The following is a 19,764-nucleotide window of genomic DNA, read 5'->3' as shown; positions in this document are numbered from 1 at the left end:
GCAGCTACCAAAGCAACAGCCTGGGCTTCTGCGGTATCATGATGCTCTTGAGCTGAGGAGGGTGCGGCAGTGATCAGAAATGAAGCACCCGCTTAGGAACGCAGCAGGAGGCCCGGCCCCAGAGGCGCCACAGAGCAACGGTCCACAAGAGCTCGGTGGGTAGATATTTGGTTTCCCAGGCGCACTTGCACATGCGGCTGATTACAGTATCACTTGAGAACATCAGGGACAAGTTGCCACTGGATACACTTCTGTCCCTGAAACTAACCAAGACAACTAAATATTCAACCAAACCAGGCTTGAGTTGATGTGGGCTTAAAGAAAATGAGAGCCAAGGCACAGGTAAAATTTTATTTATGAATAGGTAAACACATGACTGTGGATCCAGCCAGCCAGTGATATAAATAAACTTGAGCCAAGGATTCAAGCGAGAGGATACACATGGCTATATCTATAGAGAGCTATATAGAAAAATCGGTGCGTGAGTAAGGCTTCTTGGAGCAGTGCCACAAATCCGGACACCAACCATCCGAATCACTGCGTCCTTTGAAATTTCCATTGCGAGCACAATGGGGGCAATTACACCGGCTGCTCCCCACCGCTGTTTCCGTCTCGTGCACTCACATGCCCGCCAAACATGCAATGTCCGCCTTCTCCCTTCCAGTGTGATGGTTGTTGAACTTATTTTTAGTGTCATTTGATAAGCCTCTGTGCGCACAGAGAGACATCCCACTGACCCAGCCACTGGTCATTGTCTATACCAGTTCCCATCAAAGCAGGCGCGCTGTGTCAGGTCTCCAGTCGAATATCCATTTCGCCTCTGAAGGACAGTATCGAAAGTGACTGGATCCTCTGAGCTTTTTCCTTCGGCTGCTGCCTCCGTCCTCCCCCACAGTGCTTCCGCTCCCGCTAACACAATTTGGCACCGTCGACGTGACACGAGGGTGGCTCTTCTTCAAAAAAATGATCATACGTACATTTTCGCTATTTTGCGGTGATCGACCCGCCTGAAAATTTAATTTCCAAATTGATGGGGGGAGTGCTTTGTTCTCCCTCTAGGACTCACAACCAAGGTGGGGTGCCCCTCAAACTCCGAGCAATGCTCATACAGTAATAGGTCATTCAATGTCAAAAGGCATAAAAAAGATGAGCAAAATCTTCACAGGCTGCTGCTTGCTGTTGCCTTTAATTATATTAATTAAACTTTGAAATTTTCATGCAAAGAGAGTTGCTGGCTTGTGACGCTGAAGAGCCTTTGGAGACTTGGGGGAAGAAAGACCCTGAGCGGAAGCTTTGTGGTTCCTGCTTCCTTTGCATCAAAAGCAAAATAAACTCCTGGCTTCGCTTAGAGCTCTTACTGCTTTGCGCACTCCTGAGCCCCAAACAGAGAAAGAGGGGCAAGTGCGCCCCTCACAGGGACAGGTCCCCAAGTCACGAGTCCCTTAATTCCACCCAAGGTCTCTGGCTGGAGGCTGCTTCCGTGGAATAATGCGCTATCAAGTTCCTCCTTTTCCCAGGGGCGTGATGAAGGAGAGGTGGCTTCAAACACTCAAGGGCAAAATCTCGCTCGCTCCCGGCATCCTGCCCAATTCCGCCAGGCGTGCGCCTCCTCCGTGTTAGGGGGACACGGTTTCCCAGTCACAAGCTCCCCGTGAGGCACACGGTGAGAGGGACGCGGACGGATTTCGCGCCGACAGAGCTGCGAGGCAACAGCCTCCTCTATCTGCTCGGCCTGGTGGCAAAGATCACACGCCGCCGGGGCGAACCGGCTTGCCGTGTAAAACCCAGTGCCGCGTTTTCACGTGGAACACCCCGTTCTCCACGGCAGGCCCGCCGTCGCCGTCGTTTCGCGGTCCCTATTTTGAGCTCATCCACACGCTTCTGGTTTTGCTTTCTCCTCTTCTACACATTCAGACAGACTCTCTTGCATAAACCACGGCATGGAGTTAACCGTGCTCCTCTTTGTGGCCAGTGTCCTGAATCAGGCGGTGCCCCTGGGTTTCATCAACGCCCATGTAGATGGCAGAACAAGTGTTTGAAAAGGTCTGGTGTAAAGCAAAGCAGAAGAAGGCAGAGGAAACATTTCCTGACTGAGAGGAACAGAGCTGCTCTTCCAACAACTTCTAAATGCGCTGGTTTTCATCTGGATGGAAACCGGCCTTGTAGATGGACCTTCTTCATACCTCTTGGTCTTCCAGATTCGCTTTATTGGGAAGGAACCCGGGAGAAGTTTATGCAGCGGCCCTAGGAAAGACACAAATCCTTATTGAAATACTGCAGTAATTATTGAAGAGAAAAGCATCAGAACACATAGTCTTCCCACTATTACATAATAAATTATTAACCAAGGTCAGGTCAATGTCACGATGAGACATGAGGGCCTAAGTGTCCTTCCTTGGGTCAAGGCATGGTGGTTGCTTCAGGTCTTTTCCACAGCAGGTTCATCTACACAATGGCAACGGGACAAGGAGAGTGAAGAAAACACTTGGGAAAACAGAGCCGTGTTGTCGCCACGTAAAGAGCAGCACTACTATCCTAAAAATAAAAACAGCAAAGCCAGGACCTGTATGTTCCTAGAATGAATGAAAACGAAAGCATTCCTTCATGCAATCTGGCACTTTTGAAACCAAGATAAATTGGGTGCTTGTCAAATGGGTGCAGGAGGAGTGTATTTAAGTAGCAAGAGACCGAGGAGGAGAAGAAGGGAGAAAGGGAAGAAATGCCACCTCAGCTCTTTGGGACTCCGTGCCACAACACGCTTCGCCAAGAGGCTCATTCGCAAACCTGTCTGCTGCCACAACCACTCGCCACCACTAGGTGGTCCTGCGAACGGCGACTTTATTCGCATTCCACGCTTCCAAGGAGAGTTCGCCATGCCAACCTCTGCGCAGTTGGACGAAGCTTGTGGAAACACACTGTGTCACACGTAATTATAGCTAATCCAAGAATTATTTGAAAATAAAATTTCCAACGAGTCACAAAAGATCCCGTTCTTCTCTCCCTTTGGTAGGACACTGGTGACATCTTGTACTGTATAAATCATGTCCAGGTTCCTTAATAGGCCAAAAGCTAGCATACTGCTTTCTAATTTAGGGTCCAGATCATCGCTCTGCCGAGACCTGCCTCTTTCTTAGAGTACCTGTCCTCTAACTTGATACTTTAAAACTTCTCTTTATTTCCCTCCAGACACGAACAATAAGATTGCCTTTAACACCCCGTACATCCAATGTACACGCACCTTCAAAAGGAACAACTGGGGAAAGAGCCTGAAACATAAAAACAAGATTTTGGGAGTTCCCGTCGTGGCGCAGTGCTTAACGAATCTGACCAGGAACCATGAGGTTGCGGGTTCGGTCCCTGCCCTTGCTCAGTGGGTTAACGATCCGGCGTTGCCGTGAGCTGTGGTGTAGGTCGCAGACGCGGCTCGGATCCCGCGTTGCTGTGGCTCTGGCGTAGGCCGGTGGCTACAGCTCTGATTCGACCCCTAGCCTCGGAACCTCCATATGCCGCGGGAGCAGCCCAAGAAATAGCAAAAAGACCAAAAAAAAAAAAAAAAAAAAAAAGATTTTGGTCCATTTTCCTCTCAAAAATAACTGATTAACAAATCTATAAATTTCTGACATTAGAGAAGAGACAGAAAAGTAAAAAAGCAAACTAGTTTGCATTTGTTTTTGCCTAAAAAGCAAATATTCACCAAATTATCTGTCTTCTAAATAATTCTGGCAGCAACATTATTATTACAACTGTCAATTTTATTACTTACATTGTGCCTAATTTTTATAAATAATAGCCATGCAAATGGAAGGGGAGAAGAGCATGGAGACAATTACCTTAGAATGAGGTCAAAATTCCTTGGTAATGCAGTGGGCACAGGTCACACTCAGACTGTGTCTTTGCTATCTAGAACCTTCAAACAAGGTTTTTAGAATAAATACTAAGTGAAAAGATGCTCTTCTCCAAATGAGGTAAGAATGGCATCAAGTGCCAAGGAAACATTTTAAAACGATGTGTCCTTTTACAAAAAGTTTTTTTCCGGGGGCAGTAGGAAAATGACATAATTAATAAATATTTGAGCAGAGCAGTAGATCAGTCCTTCTGAGCCACAGCAGTGTGATCATATAACTCTACGCATGATGAGAAATGGATGTTAACGATGCATATTAAGCAGTGATGAATATTAAACATATCATCTTCTGACAATTTTCCAGGATCGGACACGTGCATGAGGAGTGACGTTACGATGGCAAAGAGATGAATTAATGGCATCTTCACTGAGATATGGGATAACGTTCTGTTCTACAGAAATTTAGAAGTTGGAAACTTAGAGAAAAGGTTCTGTTCAAAAGCCACCTCCTCTGTTGAGCATTTCCCAGCTCTCTCAGTCAGAGGGCTCGTCCCCACAACAGCATCTCTACCGCAGCCGAGCTACACTACACCAAACAGGACAACTGTCTGCTGCAGCATCCGAAGGAACGATGAGAGTGGTTAAATCTGAGAGCTCCAAAGCCTAAGCAGGCGTCCCAGCCCTGCTGCTGCTTCATTGTGTGAGCATGAGCGACTTGCGATTTTTCATCAGTAAACTGAGTATGTGAGTGCCTGTTGGGCTCAGTGGGTAAAAGACCCAACATCATCTCTGTGAAGATGCGGGTCGGATCCCTCACCTCGCTCAGCGGGTTTAGGCTCCAGCGCTGCTGCAAGCTGTGGCACAGGTCCCAGATGCGGCTGAGATGTGGCTGTGGCGTAGGCCAGCAACTGCAGCTCCAATTCGACCCCCCAGCCAGGGAACTTACATATGCCGCAGGTGTGGCTGTAAAAAGAAATTAAAAAAATAAAATCGGTATTAAAATTGGGCTTATTCTTAAGACTGTTATAAAGATTCTGTTAATATACATCTAGAAAGCACTTAGAACAGTCCCTGGCACACAGTAAACTCCCCATTAAAAAACAGTTATTGGAGTTCTCGTCACGGCTGTGGTTAAGGAATCTGACTAGGAACAATGAGGTTGCGGGTTCGATTCCTGACCTCTCTCAGCGGGTTAAGGATCCAGCATTGCGGTGAGCTGTGGTGTAGGTCACAGACGTGGCTCGGATCTGGCATTGCTGTGGCTGTGGTGTAGGCCGGCGGCTATAGCTCCAACTGGACCCCTAGCCTGGGAACCTCCATCTGCTGTGGGTGTGGCCCTAGAAAACACAAAAAGACACACACACACACACAAAAACATTTATTATCCATTTCCCCTCTACAATGTCACTGCAGTGTCTGACATAGAGTTTCTAAGTCGAATACTCACTTAGAAACAAGTGGATGGATAGATTGGGTATAAAAAATGAATACATAATAACTAGACCTTCACTGGGGGAGAAGCCATACCTTAAAAATGGGAAGATTTAGAAAAAAGTATGACTTGAGAGAGGATAAAAGGGATTACAAAGGGAAAAAAACCACAATGATGGAAAAAGACAGAACATTACATAGTGAAAACAGAAGCGAGTAGTTCTAAAGAGACAGAAAAAGAATAATCAAAAAAAAAAAAAAGAAAGAAAGAAAGAAACTACTGGCCAAGGACATTTTCACTTAGTAGTCCATCAGGCATCTCACTCCTAGGACGTAATTTCATGCTAAATGCTACCATCCACTTACCAGAATATTCTGAAGTCAAGGCAACATATCCTGGTTGCAAGTGGCTGCTATGAGGAGTCCGTGGCCCTTCAAATACTATTCAACACCTCCTTACAAAACCCATCAATATAATGGTAGTTATGCTTAAGGTCAAGAATGTTTGGGCTGCTGTTGATATCATGGCAAGTAGTCTATGCCAGAACACTGCACGGCAACTGCTATTCGCAGGCAATGTGACATGACAAGGCTTCAGGTCTGCCATATCCTCATGCGCATAGTGCCCATACAATGAAGGTATGTCACCAAGGTAACAAGCGAAGCGACAGAAAACAGCTTGAGCATGACAGCTCGTTACTGACTAGCACAGAATGGAAAATATTAGCAACTAGTGTATTTTTCTGAGAATATTTCACTTTAATGGCAAAGAACACAAAAGTTATGAAAAGTTTTTAAAAGTGAATCAAATGGCTTAATAAGTAACTATTCGATGTAACCTAAATACATAGAAATATACATAGAAACAGAATTGTAATACTTTATTCTCTATATAGAGGTTAATACTAGTCTCTGGTAACAGAATTATACAGTAACCACTAAAATTGTATAACAATGCTAAACAAATGAACACAAGATTTCTGCTGGCTAAATGTGTAAATGCTAGTTAAATGTGTAACATTATGCTTGTTATATTTTACAAAGTAATTCAAGAAATTTGAATACAGGGTCGTGGCTCAGCGGAAATGAATCTGACTAGGAACCACAAGGTTGTGGGTTCAATCCCTGGCCTCGCTCAGCGGGTTAAGGATCCGGCCTTGTCATGACCTGTGGTGTAGGTCACAGACGTGGCTCGGATCTGGTGTGGCTGTGGCTGTGGCCAGAGGCTATAGCTCTGATTAGACCCCTAGCCTGGAAACCTCCATGTGCCATAGGTGCGGCCCTCAAAAAGACAAAAGAATTAAAAAAAAAAAAAAGAAATTTGAATACAGGTGGCATATGTGTTTAGGGAGTAATACAACATGTAGTATTACATTATAAATCATAATTATTAATAAAGACAAATAATACTAATTTTCTGCACTTTTTTAATTAAAGAAATTTTTTTTTCTTTTTATGGCTGCACCTGCAGCATAGGGAAGCTCCCAGGCTAGGGGTCAAATTCCAGCTGCACCTGAGGCCTATGCCACAGCCACAGTAATGCAGATCTGAGTCGCATCTATGACCTACACTGCAGCCTGCAGCAATGCCCAATCCCTAACCCACTGAGTGAGGCTGGGGATTGAACCTGCATCCTCACGGATGCTATGTTGGCCTCTTAACCCACTGAGCCAGAACAGGACCCCTTGTATATTTTTAATTTTTAATAAAATATTTTTTAAAAATAATTTTCTTTACTTAAAATCATGCTCTAATCATGCATCTAAATTATGGATAAAATCAAAGTATATTCTTTCATAATGCTTTAGGTAACACCCATATTGTTTATTCAATTAGGCAATCACTACAAACAATTTGAACTTGATATCATGCCTTATAAGTCACTAGGTCATAAATTTCAACAATAACAACACATAGTTAATATAAAATGGAGCCAAATTAGTATCTTAGGAATGTATTGGTTTAAAAATGAACTATGAGTACATTCCATTCTTCCGCCTTGGGATTACAGAATTCTTCAGATGCAACGAAGTAATTGTTAAATTTATTCATTTTGCATGACGTAAGAAATTACGAGTAAGATTTCTTACACATTAAAAAAAATAAGGTTAGGTAGAACAATGGAATTTAACTACTGACTCTAGGTGGTAGCCAAATACATTTAAGGTACATTCATTTCAAAACTGTGATAATTCAGACAATGACTGACCAGGTTATAGTTTACCTTCTCAGTATATTTAACAAGCAGTTAGGGCAATTAACTATAAACAAGATTACTATGGACATGGTTGCCAACTTAAAATAAGTTCTAGAATATTAGAAAGTCATTTATATATTAAGAATTGACACCACTGTATTATGATCTTGGTATGACATTCTATTTGCCTATTAAACATTCTGGCTTAAAAAGGATAAAACCTCCTCCCTTTAAACGTCTACTGTCTTATGCAGCCTTATCCTGAGCACGTTACCTAATTAGTGAGCTTCTGTGGCAAGAAAAGAACTCTCATGCATTGCTAGTGAAAGTATAGCCTGGCAAAAACCACAGAGTAAAAAAACGTATGTAATAATAGTCTTTGAAGGCTTACATTCCTTGACTCAGTAATTTCATTTTGGGAATTTGGCCCAATAAAGTAGCTAGACAAAGATTTCAAAATATTTACCATGGGAGTTTTATAATATGAAAAATATAATCAGTCAATTTATATTTATTTCTGTCTAACAATCAGAGAATAGTTCAGTAAATTATGATTCATCTATTTAAGTGTTATGCAGCAATTGAAATAGAAACATTTTAAAAAATTTTAAGATGTAAGGAAATGATAAGTAAAAAAAAAAAAAATCTCAACTTGTACAGCTATATAATCAGGCAATGTATGTCTAAAGAGCAAAAGACAAGACTAAGAGATTATTCCAACCTGCTATGAGTAGTTGAACTGGCTATGGCTTCTTACATTCTATTTTACACCTTTTCTGTATATTCATATATTTGATAGTTTAAAAATCAGTTTTCAAAGAGCAAATTCTATCAGCAGTAATTGAAGAATTCAATCAGGGATCCTTTCTAAACATGTATATTTATATATTTTTATTACTCAATGAGTTTATTACATTAATAGTTGTACAATGATCATCATCATCCAATTTGAAATCCTGTATTTATGTTTTTTAAAGTCAGTCCAGGAACCTGTTGACTACTTACCCCCAGGAATCACCACCAACTATCAACTACGGCAAAGTTTTTCAACATTCAGTGTTGCCACAGGTCAACTCATCTACTCCTGTCTAGGCTGTCTTTTGCAGTTAATACCCTGGTGAAGACGCGTGGATGCAGTTCTTCCCAAGGGTGCAGGAGGGTGGCAGAAGCCTATGCTTAATAAACTTTATAATCCAGTCCATTTTCATTTTTATGGTACACAATCCTGTTTCCATAAGATGTCTGTTCAAGCGTCTGTCTAGGTCACAATTAGCAATCTAAGTTTTTAAAATGTGGTGTGTGTTGTGTGTACATGGGCACACAAGGCCCACCTCAAGCCCTGTACACACTGGAGTTGACTATATTTAAATACTTAAATAAGGGAAATCTAATTTTCATACAACATCAAACTTTCTAAAGACATGCACAGTATCTAGGAGATATATACATATATATCTTTCTATATACATAGTATCTCCATTTGATCAACAACATAGACTATACCTCAGACACTTCTCAATAATAATTTTGGAATCCTTTCTTTCCAGGTCAGTGGGCAAAGCATTTTTGAAAGTGAGGTTACAAGTGAAAGCTGGCCATCAATTTCTCTAGGTCACTTTTTTTTATGCTGTAGTCCACGAAGTCCTGTGGGTTCTATAAGGTACCTCAGGGGCCACTATGGCTGGAATGGTGCACAAGAACGGAGCAAGCAGGCACCTGCAAGCTCTCAATCCTAATTGGAAGCAAGAAGCTGCACTTTCATTTACCCTTTAACACACAATTTAGTATAATATTTTCTTTTTGTTTACACTCAAAATGTACTTTGATAACTATTATTCAAACTATTCATACCAAGCCAGATCACCAGCAAACTGTCAATATACCTGGATTTTGTTTCTTTGTTTCTTTCATTCTTTTTTTTTTTTTTTTTTTTTTTTTTTGTCTTTTTTAGGGCCACACCTGCAGCTTTTGGAGGTTTCCAGGCTAATGATCAAATTCGAGCTGTAGCCACCAGCCACAGCCACAGCCACAGCCACGCCAGATCCAAGTCGCATCTGCGACCTACACTACAGCTCATGGCAACGCTGGATCCTTAACCCACTTAGGGAGGCCAGGGATTGAACCTGCGTTCTCATGGATTCACTTCCACTGAGCCACGACAGGAACTCCCAGATTTAGTTTCTTTACTTCTCTTTTGAAATGCCTTTCTAAATAAACTTATGACAAGATTATAGCATTATTCCTTCAACTTTTGGCCATATCAAGAGCCCACATGAATTCTGGTCATACATGGAGAATTTTGTATTTTGGAAAACTGCTATTAAGGACGCTGATAGCAAGAGATCAATTCTTGGAGTTCAGAGCTGGCTAGAAAAATTTGTCTTTTCATAAGCTTGTGTGTTTCCTATTTATTATATAATAGCAATTATATAAGACATTCTTTCTGTGCCTTGACTTTCAAAAAGCTCAGATTTACATCATGTTCTAAAAATACTGCTACTCATAGTATACACATTTTCTTGTATAGCAGCTCTATCTTAACTTTGGTCCATGATTATTAAGTTTTATGGTTTTTCTCAGTTTTATGGTTTTATGTTTTTCTCAGTATTTCTTTACAAGTAGATCAGGTACAAGTAAATGTAAACTGATCTATATTTCTTTCTTAATTCTCAACTTTCTTAATCATAAAGGCTTGGCATTCATCTTAATCTTCAAAGCCCTCCAACAAATATATTACCTCAACCTCTACCTGTACAAAAGACCATATCATGTCTAATTCCCTTCTTTGTTGCCCTTTCTTATTCTGATAGGACTTAATGAAGTACCAGTCAAATAGGTGACGTCCAATGATGACTCATTTGAACTTCATCTTAACTGAGTCAACACAGATAATATGAACTTGAAGCTTACAGACACAAGCGTGTTGAAATCACACCCTTCCAAAAACCCCAAAAGTCCTTCTGCAAGAATAAATCCCCTAGGTCTAAAGACTGAAAGCTTAACTTCATTTTCCTTGACTCCTAGGAAAAATAAGTAGAGCGTGATTCTTTATAAACTAGAAATGTATTTATACCCCAGTTCATCTCTTAAGCAGAGATCTTGCGGAGGCTTTGCTTCATTACTCACATTCCCTCAGTATAAGAAGGAACAGAATGTACCAAAGACAAACCACAAACAGAACGCTGGTCATAACAAAGGCTAAAGTCACAATTAGGATCAACTTCACTTAAGTGATTTTTGGGCAACACCAAGTATCTACTGAGTAAGAAGTTCATTGACATTTCATCGTTGTCAGCCCTTTATCTTGGATTTCATAAGGAGGAGTGGAAAGTTGATGCCCCCAATAAAAAAGTCCAGTCCTATCACTGTTCTTCAGTTAACTAAACCAAAAGATAAAACTAGACAAGAGTAGGAAACAATGCATTTGCTATTGTTTAAGTATATAGACCCCAACTTTGTTGCAATATCTGAAAATTGATTTTGCTATTCCTTTTCACTGTGACCAGTAAGAGCAGCATTAACCAGAGCAAGTGTTACATTCCCCATCTCGTGAGCATTAAAATTCTGCTGGCATTAACACCTGCAACTTCCTTTACTAGCTATCTGCACAGGATATATTTCAGTGCTATAACTGTTATAGTTTCATGCTCACCGCATAAATATCCACTGACAAGCGGAAGCATACAACTGCACTTTAGTTTAGACTTTTCAAACACAGATAGATGATTTATTTATATCTCCACTTCTAAAGAGAATTTACTAAACCTTCATGCTTTGTGCAGCAGTAAACAGTGATTCAAACTTAAAATTGCATACAAAGCACAGATACACAAAGAAATAAATACAAGACAATTCAAGACATCCAGGAAATCACAAATATCAGGAAAGAAGGTTGACTTGAGAACACAATAGTTTCTCAGAGTGAAGATTTCCTGTAGCAACCAGAGGTACAGAGTGAAGCAGGGCATATCTCTCTCCACCAACCCCCTCTCTATTTGAATGTCAGAACTTCCTGAAAAGCTTACTTCATTTTCTGTTTAGTAACTGGGCAAGTGAATAGTCCTTACATTTTTACTAATAGGAAGAATAGGACTACATTCAACTCAGCTATACACACACACACACACACACACACATACACACACACACACGTATGGAGAGAGAAACAGAAAAATATATCTATATACCCACATGTACATAACATATATATATAAAAGAATCTGTGTTATCCTCTGCTTTAAAAAACTGATAGATTTCAGGCTGAAATATAAGTTCCATATACTATTTCTAATGGAGGCTCAACCTACAAATGTCTCATTTTACAGTAGAAACAACACACCACATGGATATTCAGTTGATCTCATGAAGGGAAGTACTAAGTTTGCTTGATAAATTCACCTTCGAAAGTTTTTTCTTCTTAATTCTGTTATGGTACTTGCAAAATTTTAGTGATTCTACGCATTCTGTTGGCATTTGTTTTGCAAATATCTATGTATCTTTATTTTCCTTGATATTCAGGCATACAGTTGGCAGTTAATGAAACATCTAGCCCATACCTAATAATAGTAAGATATGAAAACTAAAGTAGCCTTCATTAAGTGCAAGGCTGAACTGCCAAAAGCTGAGGACACAGCAGGAAAGCTGAGAGATCTCCAGAGAGAGAAAGAGTACATGACATTTTCCTTGAGAGCAAAGTAGTAGTGAACTGAAGGCTAGGGAGAAAATTGAGAGGGCAGTGAAATAATTCCTCTTTTCAAAGACATATTCAATCTTTCCTAGGGGAAAGGAAGCAGCCCATTGAAGGTTTGAAGGTTTGGGGAATGGCAAGGGGAATGAGAAAATAAACCTGAGGGACTTAAACCACATGGCAGAGCAGAACTGGGAGCAGAATGGAGAAAGATCCCCCTAAGACTCATGGAGCCTTCTGAGAGTGCAAGGAATAGGGCCAGTCAAAGGCTATTGGAGGAGAATTAATATGGAAACAAGTCTCTTAAGGTACAGAAAGTAGTGGTTGGTGGGGATAGGGGAAGTGTGGTCCTGGCAGAAGGAAGGCAAAGAGAACTCCCCTCTATAAAGGAAAGAGCTATAATGGAGAGAGACAGGGAGAGGCAGAGGATGAGGAGGAGTGGGGGGGGGGAGAGGGGGAGAGGGGGAGAGGGAGAGAGGGAGAGAGGGAGAGAGGGAGAGAGAGAGGGAGAGGGAGGGAGAGAGAGGGAGAGAGAGGGAGAGAGAGGGAGGGAGAGAGAGAGAGAGAGGGAGAGGGAGAGGGAGAGGGAGAGGGAGAGGGAGAGGGAGAGGGAGAGAGAGAGAGAGAGAGAGAGAGAATGAATTCTGCTAAAAGGAAATCCCTGATCCTGTCCTCAAATTTTTGGAAGGCAGTAGTAAACTAAAAATAGCCAAGGATAACAAACTGAGACCCAGCCCAACTACAGATTAGCAACATGACAAAGGAAGTATATGTATATTTCTAGAGGTAGATATAATTTAGGTTAGTCTATTTTTTTTATGTCAGGGTCCAGCATAAAATCACATATTATGGTACACACAAAAAAGCAGGACAAGAATGACTTTAGTCAATGGGAAAGTACAGTTAATATAGGCAAACCTACAGTTAAGAGTTAAGGACTTATGATAAACGTATTAAAAGTTCTAATGAGAAGGGTGCACAAAAATACACCCTGCATGTATAAAAATATGGGGAATTTCAGGAGGAATATGGAAACTCTCAGTGAGAAAAAAAAATGGAAAAACTGGAGATAAAAAAAGCAATATCAGAGCTAAAGAATGTTTTTGATTCATGTAAAAATAGGCTAGATGTGGCTGAAGAAAAACCCACTGAATCTGAAGATAGGAGACTAGAAATTGTTCAAACTAAAAAAAAGAGGAGAAAATAACTAAAGGGAATCAGAGATCAGTGGAACAATATCTTACGGTCTGTCACATGAGGAATTAGTGTCTCAGAAGATATAACAAAGAATGGGGAAGAAAAATTTGAAAAAAAAAAAAAGGCTAAGAATTCCCTAGAATTGATGAAAGGCATAAACCTACAGAACAAAAAAACATAGTGACTTTCAATCACAGAAATACACAGAAAACCTTATCAGGGAACTAAAAAAACCTAGGAAAACCAAAGAGTATCATAAGAGTATATCCCTCTGTCCCTCATCATCCCCGAGCCAAAGACATTCTATACAGAGAACACAACTATAAGAATGACAGCTAACTTTTTATCGGAAACAATGGAAAGCACAAGACAATGGAACTATCTGAAATGCTAAATGAGGAGGAAAAAAGTCAACCTAAACTTCCACATCCAGAGAAAAACCATTCAAGGATATAAGCAAAGTAGACATTTTAAGACCAGCAAAACTTGACATAATTTATCAGCAACAGATTTCAACAACCACGGGTAGTAAATAAAGTTCTTGTAAATAAAGGAAAAGACACTAGATGGAAGCCTAGATGTGCAGGAAGAAATAGAAGCAGGAATAAATATAAGCATAAACATGAAATATAAATATATAAAAGAATTAAAATTTCTTTATGACGCTATTAACTACTTAAAGCAAAAATAATTATCAGGAGTTCCCATCATGGCTCAGTGGTTAACAAACCCAACTAGTATCCTTGAAGACTCGGGTTCAATCCCTGCCCTCACTCAGTGGGTTAAGGATCCGGCACTGCCACAAGCTATGGTGTAGGTCAGAGACACGGCTCAGATCCTGTGTTGCTGTTGTTATGGCTGTGGCGTAGACTGGCAGCTACAGGTTCAATTCAACCTCTAGCTTAGAAAACTCCACATGCCATGGGTATGGCCCCATAAAGACAAAAAAAAAAATCATATATTTTTTGAATCATTACTCAATTCATAACTTATGTAGAAGTACAACATACGATAATAAGAGCTCATAGAAATAGACGGGGGAGTGGAAGATAGCCATGGTAATGTTTATATATTATTTTAAACTAGTATACTATTATTTGCTTATAGAATGTGTAAAGTTTAAGAAGCATATCATTATCTCTAGAGCAACCACTGAAAACCAGTACAGAGATAAGAGCTTAAAAAGATAATACAGAGGATGGAACAGATTATTGAAACAATACTGTATTAATCCAAAAGAGGACAGAAAAGTAGAAACAGAAGAACGAAGAATGGGTAAGACGATTAGAAATAAAATACAGTACACACATAAACTGAAACAAATGAACCAGATATATAACCACATTTACAAAAGGACTATTTCAAGTGACAGTATTTTGTTTGCATACCAACAACAGAATATCATCTCAGGATAAACAGACTGGCAAAAAATGTTTTATTTCATTCATTAGTTTTAGTTTTACTAATACTATATTATCATTAATTTGTAGCTAAATATATTATAGGATAGAGCAAATAAGTATTTTAATATTGGTAAGGCCAAGATTTTTCATGTAAGGGAAAAGAGGTACAAGTATAAATTCAAAAATATTCAATAAGATACCTTAATGCTAAATTAGAGTTGGAAAATATATCATGAACGCATGATTTTTGTTCAAAACTATTGAATTTGCTAGTTTTGCATGCTGAAAACACTTAGAACCAATGAAAACCCAATAACAATTAGCACCCCTACTATCCAAATATGTTCTTTAAATACCATTCTACCAAGAGTATAGAAGGCTCCTTGGAGTTAAGTGATTTATTCCAGAAAATGTAAAAGGTGAGCCTGGGACATACCATGTCAAAACGAAAGACATTTATCAAAGATGAATATGGGCTGTGTGAAAAATAGATAGTTATCAACATGATGAATTGGGCTTTTACAGCATAGTTTATCTGATCATGATGGCTAATTGAAAACTCAATCCATATCTGAGTTACGTATTTAGGTAAGTGTTAGACAAATCCAAATGAAAAGTGTATCACATCACTATTCTTCAATCCGGGGGTGAACAGAATAAATTTATGCACTCAGTCTGGATGAACAATGCATGAAAATCTTAACTTGTACCTACCTGAGTATCTCTAGACTTAAAATTTTAACTTCGGTTGTTAACATCACAGAGCAAAACTTTTACATGCAATGCATATCTTTTTCCTAAAAAATTAGACATTGAAATCATTCATTTGTCCTATCAATCTGAAACTGCTTTCTGACATATCTAAAGAGAAAGCATGAATGCCTATACATTATTATCACTGAAAAACATTTACTGGGGGACTTTGCCTATGTACGCAATCTTAGAAATACAATGATTTATCTCTAGCTAAGTTTAGTCTCTAAGAATTAAATCCTCACTTTTAGGACTCTAAAACAGTCTGTTGCCCCAGTTAAAAAATTAATAACTAAAAATGTGTTGATGAATTCAGCCTGCATGTGATTCATATAGATTTTCACTTGCTATCTCTACTTAAAACTATTCACATATCTTTGGTTATTTGTTAGCTAAATTCCCAGCTAATTTAAGACTAAGGGCAATCATTTAACAAGATCTTTCAAAGGAAAACAAATGTTAAAAACTTCACTTAAAATTAATACTTTAGGAGTTCCCGTCATGGCGCAGTGGTTAACGAATCTGACTAGAAACCATGAGGTTGCGGGTTCGATCCCTGGCCTTGCTCAGTGGCTTGTGGATCCAGGCATTGCCATGAGCTGTGGTGTAGGTCATAGACGCGGCTGGGATCTTGCGTTGCTGTGGCTGTGGTGTAGGCCAGTGGCTACGGTTCCGATTCGACCCCTAGCCTGGGAACCTCCATGTGCCGTGGGAGTGGCCCTAGAAAAGGCAGAAAGACAAATAATAATAATAATACTTTATGGAAAATAACCAGCTAAAGATACCTTAAAGAAATATACAGTTTTTTAAAGCTTCACTTTAGGGAAACTATACATTATAGATTAGAAATTTAAAATTTTACTAAAAATCTCCCTAAAGCTTTAGCTGGAAAATTAGTTATTGAGATGCTGTTTTCCTGCAGCACAGCAAATACGTAGTGAATTCATTCTAGGCGTTCAGTCCTAATAGAAGACGTATGCATGTATTCAACTTCCAGATAACAAATTCATGCGTTAGGTGTATTTTATTACAATTAGGAAAAACCATTTTAACCGATCACGAAGTCATTTTATATTTAATAATGATATCCAAATCCCCGAAGTCAGGATTGGATTTAATTCTGAATATTTATTACAGACTAGTATTTAGATGTATGATATGAAATGATATATGCTTTTCTAAAACACAAAAGTAATGTAGATTAAAATTCTTCACATTTCACTTCTACCATCTAAACTGCTAGCGCAGCAGCCAAATGATTACATTTATTGCTAAATTTATACTAGGGAGAACAAAACTTCAAGCAGCATCTTAAATTGTTTATACTAAAATTAGGTCGGTAACAGTGTGAAGACTCCCCCTGCTTTTATGTGCAGATGCAACTCTGAACTCGCCTTTCATATATAGCCACAGGGATTTATATTATCACAAAGATATATGCCCCTGTGACCCAGATAGCATTTAACTTATCAATGAGGATACAATGGCACTTAGTGGGAATCCCTTATTCATGCTATGAAAAGAGACTAAACATGAATTTTGTCCTTTGATCAATACAGGATACATTCCTAGGTGAAACAATGTATTAGCTAACAAGAAGGACTCTTAAAATAATTGAGTTAATATTAAACCATCTCTAGAGATTATAATTAATCCCCCTCAAATGGAAAGAATAAACTTTCAAGGTTTAAACATTTATACATAAATGAGCAAAGGGATACATTCAAATAAGTAAACAAACATGATTGTTTGTTTAGTATACTAATTACATAGTCATATGTAATAAGTTACTTCTATACAAGGACAGTCACTTCTTCATCCACAGAACTCAAAAATGCTGAAGATTTGTACATTTAAGAGTCAAATAACTAAAAGTGATTGGGCTTTGATTATTTAATTTCCATTTGATTGTCTATATATAATTATTCAACATAAATCCCAGAGCTGGAAACTAGAGTTTAGGTCTGTCTGCAACTCAAGTACTGGTCTAGTGTTGGTGCAAATAGATGATTAATGGACGGATGGATAGACCGGTGGGTGGGTAGACAGATAGATAAACAAATAAAGAATATATAGAGATAGATATGGATATAAAAAGTCAACTTTCAGTTAGCTTAGAAAAGCAAATTCAGATACATTCTAAACCAAAATGATTTTCTAAACCAAAAATAATATAATTAGCCTAATATCTTATCCTACTACCAAAAAAATACAATTAGATTCCAGAGGATAGCAAAGTTTGTTCAGCAATATTAACTCCTCTACTTTTTAACAAAAATATCTTAAGTATTGACTTAAACGCTCCATCTTCTTCCTAGACTCTAAGTTCCATGATTGTTTTTTCACTACTGTTTTGCAAATGCCTAAGATGGTGTTTACCCTGCAGCTTAAGTGTTTAAAAGCATTGGCTGAATGAATGCTAACTACTGGGTTCGAAATACCAAATTTGATCCATGCAGCGAACATCTCTTGGAAAACACGTAATTGACATTAATATATTCAAATGAATATTGAGATGACTCAACCTACACAATGACTGGCAAGCTATAAAATAAGAGTGGTTCACATGCCTCAACATACAAACACAAAACTATGAAACTACACTTCAGTTTTTGCTAAACGACTGGTGATCAAGCAATAGTGGCAGTCGTTCCACAGCAAAAGTCTTCCTGGTTGATTCTGGGACGTGGGTACCACGCAGCTCTGAGGTCTCTTTTTCTGTATTTCAGCCCAACGGTGAGACATAACAGGGAAACGGCTGAACTGGAGGAGAGGACTGCTCTAAGCTGGACAACAGGGAGGCATCAGGGAGGAACGGAACTTAAGGCCAGTTTTAATGGAGAGCAGATGGTGGGAAGTGAGGTCTGCTTCATGCCCGAAACCACCAGCAGACAGAGAGGATAAGACTCTGTATTCCAAGTCCATTACGCTTCTTAGATCCACATAGGACACATGTTTGACAAGCAGGACGTGGTCATTACGAGTAACCTAACCACATGAAAACATTTTATGAAGTAGTGAAACATTAAATCAGTGCCCAATTAATTAATTGATTTTGTGGGTGTTTATTTTCCTTTTATGGCTGAATTTCCTGTCAAAGAAATCAATATTTGAGAAACACGATGTCTGTTCACACAAGAGGCAGAGCACTTTTGCTATCCCTCCGGGTGTCAATAAAATTCCAGAGACCAAGTTACACATCCGGAGGGATTACTCACACCATTAAATTTGAAAACAATATGCACAATTCATGCAGTTTCCCAAAATACACACTTTTAAAACCTCTCTTAAAATTGACGGCATTTGCTGACGAATGTGAAAGCTTAACATTCAGTTCATACTGGACTCTATCAACAAAGATTTAGGCTTAAAAAGAATGAAAAGTCTTGAGAGGAATAAAACATAACTTGCTAAATCAATTTCAGTTACTACTTATTTGAAAAGTTAGTGAGATAAGTCTTCAATCTACAATGATTATTGGAGTTGTTCTTTCTTTGTAAGAGATTATTAGAAAGTATTCATTCTATGGCAGGACTGCACACAGAACAATCTTCAGAGTCAGAAACATCAAAAGAAAAGGTAAGAAGCTGCCTTTTGCAACTGCCAAAAACCCTCATGTTCCTCAAGCTCGCTTTCTTTACGTTCATTCCCTGACACACTTTTAAAATATGACACTGAAAATTCAATTGCACCACCTGGCCCCTTGAAAATGTCTTTGGACTGAGACAAAAGGGAGGTGCAGGCAGTCAGGCATCACTCAGCACCCAGTGAGGGCTGTGCTGAGCCGTCCTCCTCCGACCCAGCACCCTATCATCAGAGACAGCGAGGCTATGTGGGCTGACAATGCAATGTGTTGTCTACATGGCATCCCTGAGAAAAATCCAACTGCAGCAGCACGTTTTTAGATTCAAATATGAAAGACTGGTCATTTGAAATACAGATCATTGCATTTTTTTCCATCAAAGTCAACATCTGTCTTTGGCACTCAGAGAAGACTGAATGAATAAAATATTACTGTATTGGCAAACCCCAAACGTGGACCACTGCACCAGCAGTTTTATTCAGTCTCTTCCGACAACATCGATGCACCTTGCAGAAAGCAAGCCAGATGTTCCCTCTATTTGGTGCTATTAAAAGTCGTTTTACAGACTTAAATTATATTCACTGTTCCTCTTTTTTTTTTTTCCCAAATGATGATGGCATTGAAGCCTCTGATAATGAAGAAAACATATTTTTATGTGGGTTTTTTGGT

At 39.2% G+C, this 19,764-nt stretch overlaps 1 protein-coding gene across 2 annotated transcripts in view; it reads right to left on the bottom strand.

The window, feature by feature from the left end:
• Window positions 1-337: 337 nt before the first annotated feature.
• ANTXR2 (ANTXR cell adhesion molecule 2) overlaps window positions 338-19,764 on the bottom strand; it is a 149,224-nt gene continuing 129,797 nt past the window's right edge. For both annotated transcript variants that reach the window (XM_003129371.7, XM_084973731.1), the window contains one exon: window positions 338-2,244. In XM_003129371.7, coding sequence (XP_003129419.3) covers window positions 2,206-2,244 — 39 coding nt within the window. In that variant the 3' untranslated portion in view covers window positions 338-2,205. The remainder of the gene's footprint in view (window positions 2,245-19,764) is intronic.

This window comes from Sus scrofa, chromosome 8 (genome assembly GCF_054392235.1).
Source record: "Sus scrofa isolate SSC_HxYL_T2T_F1_AM1 chromosome 8, Sscrofa_HxYL_maternal_Yorkshire_Landrace_v2.0, whole genome shotgun sequence".
NCBI classification, from domain to species: Eukaryota; Metazoa; Chordata; class Mammalia; order Artiodactyla; family Suidae; genus Sus; species Sus scrofa.
This window is presented reverse-complemented; position numbering and strand designations above follow the sequence as displayed.